This window comes from Myxocyprinus asiaticus, chromosome 16 (genome assembly GCF_019703515.2).
Source record: "Myxocyprinus asiaticus isolate MX2 ecotype Aquarium Trade chromosome 16, UBuf_Myxa_2, whole genome shotgun sequence".
NCBI lineage: Eukaryota > Metazoa > Chordata > Actinopteri > Cypriniformes > Catostomidae > Myxocyprinus > Myxocyprinus asiaticus.
Window position 1 is genome coordinate 10,583,496 of NC_059359.1, and position 6,000 is coordinate 10,589,495.

Below are 6,000 nucleotides of genomic sequence, written 5' to 3' on the forward strand. Positions count from 1 at the left end.
AGATACCTATCAGATCAAGAAAAATAGATGCTCCTCTCATGTGCATTGACAGCCAATGTGATTTTTCTTACTAAGACCACTATAAAGTTTTGAGCCCCTTCCAAGGCCATTTATTCGAATCTTCAGTCTAAAAAATTATGTCAAGGACAGATATGGGTCATGTGGAATACCCTGAAATAATAATAAAACACACACACACACACACACACACACACACAATGCTGTCCAGCAATCTTGATATTACCTCATTTTATAATACAAAAACCAAAAACTGTGATGGGTTAAACTTCCAAAAGAGTGCCTATTCTACATAATAAGTAACATAAATATGTAGCCTAATTATGTGATGCAGAATAAAAAACAGTGTCCAAAAGTCTGGGACCACTTGTGGAAATGCTCCTATTTTACATATTTCTAATTTAATACTAAATTACCCCTTTTAAATGACCAAAATTTCACCTGTTTATGAAGTCTGAATCCTAATGTAAAGAAAGCTCTACTCGTCCTCTTCAGACAGGAAATGGTTTATCATCGATTAAAAAAAAAACATCAATCACTGAAATTTCCTGTGGTGAATAATTGAGCACACATTCATGTCCCATTTCTTAGTCTCTCTCTGGAGGCGCACAGACAATTTAAGCTCTATTTTAACAATAACAGGAGCTGAGCAAATAACCAACCACAACCCTTTGCAATTTTAACCTGCATGGCTCCATTTTCCATATAAATCCAGAGATCAGAGGAAACAGGTATGAATATGTAATAAATTATATGGCTCTGTCGACTGACTCTGACTGCACATTTTCTTAGTCTACTATACATATAAACAACACTTTGAACCAAATTAGACTGTCATCCTATGTCTGTGATGAGGTTTTGCAGAAAATAATTAGGGTGCATCATCCTCATCATATACATAATTAGACCGATTTCAGATAACGCTGCTTGGATACAATATCAATGCATAATGTTCAGGTATGTTTAACCTTTCCAGTATCCTATATACAGTATGTACTGTATGTAGATATTACACTACCAACAATCATATTTGGGTATCTGTCACTTTAGATGTCACAAAATATGTTGTATTTTGATGTGTCATTAGGTCGGTTAAACCTAAAAGGCACTGTCACAATTACCATATAATGTAATAAATAAATGGAAACAGAATTTCTACGATGCATGTACCAGGTCAGCGAGTGAACCAGTTTAAAGGTCTAGAATCAAACAGATGTAGCAACATAGACCATTGAAGTCATGCAGTGGTGTAAAAAGAAAGGCTAGAAAGAGAGAGAGACTGAGAGAGACAGAGCATAAAGTGGAGAGGAACCTGCCTACATGAGAGTCTGGGTGCCTGAAGACAAACTGGAGATTTCTAGAGGACCTGGAGTCTAGTGGGGGGTTGCATAACTGAGAGCTGGATCATGAGGTGAGGAGAAATAAGCATTGCTGCTAGGCATCACCAGGGAATCTCGTCTGACAGGCAAATCCATGGAGAGCAAGACAAAAGTGGGCTAGCAGGGATGGAGAGAGAAACGCTCCCCTCCTTAAGTGAGATTAGTCGCCTCTGGCCTCTTAGAGGGAAAATATACAAATGACATTCAGAATGCTCTAGATTGGCCACACGTCAGTTTTGTTTTTTAAGGAATAGTTCACTTTAAAAATGCTGTAATTATTTAATTACCCCCATATCGCTCCAAACCTGCATGTCCTGCTTTCTTCTGTTGACTACAAAAGGAGATATTTTTAGGAATTTTCATGTTGGTCTTTCCCTATACAGCAAAACCAGACTGTGACCAGGGCAGTCAAGCTTCAAAAAGGACTAAAAAGCAACATAAAAGAAGTCCATATGACTTGTGCACAATATTTTAAGCTTTCTGAATGCCATATGATAGTTTTATGTGAGGAACAGACCAAAATGTAAGTTGTTCTCCACTAAAAAGTGAACATTCCATGGGGGCCCACAAAAGAGGGAAAGTCATATGGGTTTGGAATGAAATGAGGGTGAGTCAATTTTTTGGTAAACTATTTAAATCACCGCCACAATGTTGCTTTATTTTTATTTAGAATACAATATTTCTTGAAAAAACTTTGCAGTCCACATTGGTACTTTTGACACATATGTGGGACTTATAATATACACTACAGCATTTGACAGTCTGCCCTCCTCTCTTCACATTCATTTTGTTAATATAGATGGTTGGTTGTGTAAAGGTCACACATCCTATTATGGCTCCCCATCTGGATAAAGCTTGTTCTCTATTTGACACAGACTGTGTCACACTGAATGCATTTTCAAAAACCTAAAAGTATAGTTCACCCAATAATGAAAGTTGTCATCGTTTACTCACCCCATATTATTTCTTATAAAACAGAGATCTTTCTGACCAGAAAAAAGCATATTTTCCTTAAGGTGTACCTTTAGCCCCATTGTACACTATGCTTTAATAAAGTCGGTTAATAATCGACAAGATGCGTCTTTTTCTTTTCATTTTCTTTCATCTTGACTAAATTAAAAAAACCTTCGTCAACAAACGTTTTTGTCAGTGATTTCGTTGAAGAGATTGATGTATACTTTGAGTCTTATACATTGAATTTAGGTAAAGAGGGCAACATTATTTACAATGATGCTAACCCTAAAAACAAACAATCCCTATAGCTTTACATCACCATCGGCCTATATATTAAATCCAGCCTGACTGCAAATATAGCACCAAAGCAGATGCCGAAGCATTGCAGTTTTTGGAAGGACCTACAGGATGAGTCCTACTTTTGGGGCGAATCCAGAATAAGAAGCCATTTGTCTGGGTTAATAACGCCCAGTGAGAAGCCAGCTGGAGGAAAGGGGCAGGCAGTCACTGACATTTGCCTCTCACAAAGATACAAAGGAGTCCACAGCATTGAGGAACCACTGGGGAAATTTCAACAAAACACACACCCAGCAGGATTTTTCAGGGTGGCTGAGAGAAGAATGAGAATTGAGGGGAAGTGCCGTACAAGTTTTTAAAAGAGAAAGGGGGTGTGGTAGTCTTCTGAAGGTGGGCATTCAGATTTGGTGCCAGCACTCTGCATGTGATGGGCTAACAAGCAGAAAGCTTAGTGTCAAAGGAACACTAACCCATGGCATGACGCCACTTGCTTGTGGGCAGCTAAAATGGGGAACTCTTCCTAATTGGCCTCCATTTGCACCAGCATCTCTCTAGCTTTCTGTTCCAGCTCCTCATCTGATATGGATTTTGTAGTGAGGATTCATTTGCCAAGCAGAGAGTGAGACAGCTTCAAGAGAGATTTTTCATGTCATTCAGTTTTTTAAGCCTTAAAAGTAAATCACATACACTGGCGGCCAAAAGTTTGAAAAATCTTCTTCCCATAAGGCCTGCACCCCTGAGTCTTCTCTTTACCGTTGTACATGAAACTGGTGTTGAGCAGGTAGAATTTAAAGAAGCTGTCAGCTGAGGACATATGAGGCATCTATTTCTCAAATTGGAGACTCTGATGTGCTTATCCTCTTTTCTGTCCTTGTTAGAGCCAGTTGTCCTTTGTCTTTGAAGACTGTAGTGTACACCTTTGTATGAACTCTTCATGGCAATTTCAAGCACTGTATAGCCTTCATTCCTCAAAACAATGGTTGACTGATGAGTTTCTAGAGAAAGCTGTTTCTTTTTTGCCATTTTTGACCTAATATTGACCTTAAGACATGCCAGTCTATTGCATACTGTGGCAACTCAAAAACAAACACAAAGACAATGTTAAGCTTCATGTAACGAACCAAATAGCTTTCAACTGTGTTTGATAAAAAGGCAAGTGATTTTCTAGTACCAAATTAGCAATATATCATGATTACTCAAGGATAAGGTGTTGGAGTGATGGCTGCTGGAAATGGGGCCTGTCTAGATTTTATCAAAAATGACTTTTTTTTTTTTTTTTTAAATAGTAATGTCGTGACTATACTTTGTGATCAGTTGAATGCCACTTTGGTGAATTAAAGTACCAATTTCCTTCCGAAACAGCAAAATCTGTACATTATTCCAAACTTTTGGCCGCCAGTGTATATTTATATATTTTATTTATATATTTAAAGTTAAATATGTAATCAAACGTTGCTAATAAATTTCTGATCGTGTTTTGCAAGCTATGGTAGTGTGCAGGATTTTTTCTTTTTGTCTTGATGATATATTTTTTCTTATGCAACTACCTATAACTGTTCAGGTGTGTGAGGGGCTTTGATTTATCATCTGAAGTTAAATATGTAAAAATGATTTCTTAATGTGTATGAAGCATATATGACAATTAATCGTGAAAGCTCAAAAAGAGACAATTAATCATCATAATCGCAATTATTTGTTTGACAATTAATCGTCAGCCAAATTTCGTAATCATGACAACCCTAGTTCCAGAGAGCTGCGTAACAAATCCATGTACAGTACAAACTAATATTTGTTCTCCTCTGGAAATATCGTCTTAAATTAAGAAATGTTTTTTATTTATTGTGAGTCGTATCTGGGTAAGAAATAAAACTGCCATGATCACCAAAGCACCAAATGCCTTTTGCAATAATGACTGACAATTTAATTTTTTCTTGTCTTGTATTTTTTTTTCCCCATAGCAAACTAGACTGTTTACAACTGCAGTCCTCTACAAAAGCAATCAATATACTTTAGGCTACATAGTTTACAACACATCCAAATACCAGTAAAAACCTTGCTTCAGGACTCTTTTGCTTTGAGAATCTTTTAAGTCACAAAGACTTTAAGATTTAACTAATATTACAGTGACAAGCTGTGTATTCAGTATGACACATCACTATGAGATAAATATGCTATGTGTACCTATACAGATAAATAAGGAATTACATTACACTAGAAACCAATGTAAATTAAAACTCAAGTGAAAAGGAGATTAAGCGTGGCATAGTCTTATAGTGATATGAATGATTAAATATTGTTCTCTGATGAAAGCATAATACAGAGTGTGCTCACACACCATTTATAATCATAAGGAATTACAGCTATTATGATAGAGGCAGGAAAAATAATTCTGACTATTTAGCAGTAACAAAGAGCAATGCTGCTCTCAGGTGGCTGGAGAGGAGAAGTGAATTTTGTAAACAAAAAGAAAGAACTATTTTATGCCAAGAACAATTTAATAATAATATCTCTTATTGAGTGAAATTACCTCAGCAAGTGCTTTCATGTGTACAAGAATTTTCCAAGAATTCCATTTTGTTTCTGTGGTCAAATGTATTCCAGAGGACACTCTTGGATTAATGTAAACAACTTTTTCAACTGATACAAGTAAGCAATTATGTATATTAAATTAGATCAATTTCCATGACAAATTAAGGGCTGCTAATAAGCAGACTGCATGTGAATCACTGCTGTGAGAAATATGAAATGACTCACAGTCTATCTGCTGCTGCAGCCTTTGTGTCTTTAACAAGGTAGACAGTACCGAAACTTCCCTTCCCGAGTCTTTGCTGGATGATGTATCTGTTAGCTATCAGACTGCTGAGGACAGGAGGTATATGACTTGCAAGATGACAGTATGCTTGGGCTGGACGTTCACGAAATTTGGGCATTTTTCAGTCATGAATCCAGGACAGCCAACTGAAAACAGATAAAGGTAAAGAGAGAAAATGTAAACACAGAAAGTTTGTTGTGGCATCATTCCAATTTACAATATTTTATTGTTATCAGAACTAATAAACAGTTAAATATGAAAGAATATAAAATATCCAATTGTGTAAATAACAATAAAACGAAAGCCAGGGAGGCACAACTTTCTTTCTTTCTTTCTTACTTACTTACTTTTTTAGCACAACCATGCAAATATGCATTGCGTCAACAAGAAGTGCCAAAACAAATGAACAAAACAAAAGCATCTCACATTTGCAGACTAAGTCAGTTCCAATCTTTGAACGATGTCTTAACAACTGATGCAATCAAAACGTTAAAAGTGATCAGTATATCAAAAAATAATCCCTCAATTTGATGATGCATG

The 6,000-nt window shown here is 36.4% G+C and overlaps 1 protein-coding gene across 2 annotated transcripts in view; it reads right to left on the reverse strand.

The window, feature by feature from the left end:
* Positions 1-5,600, reverse strand: part of nek11 (NIMA-related kinase 11) — an 86,779-nt gene extending 81,179 nt beyond the window's left edge. For both annotated transcript variants that reach the window (XM_051721148.1, XM_051721149.1), the window contains exon 1: positions 5,403-5,600. In XM_051721148.1, coding sequence (XP_051577108.1) covers positions 5,403-5,578 — 176 coding nt within the window. In that variant the 5' untranslated portion in view covers positions 5,579-5,600. The remainder of the gene's footprint in view (positions 1-5,402) is intronic.
* Positions 5,601-6,000: the final 400 nt, after the last annotated feature.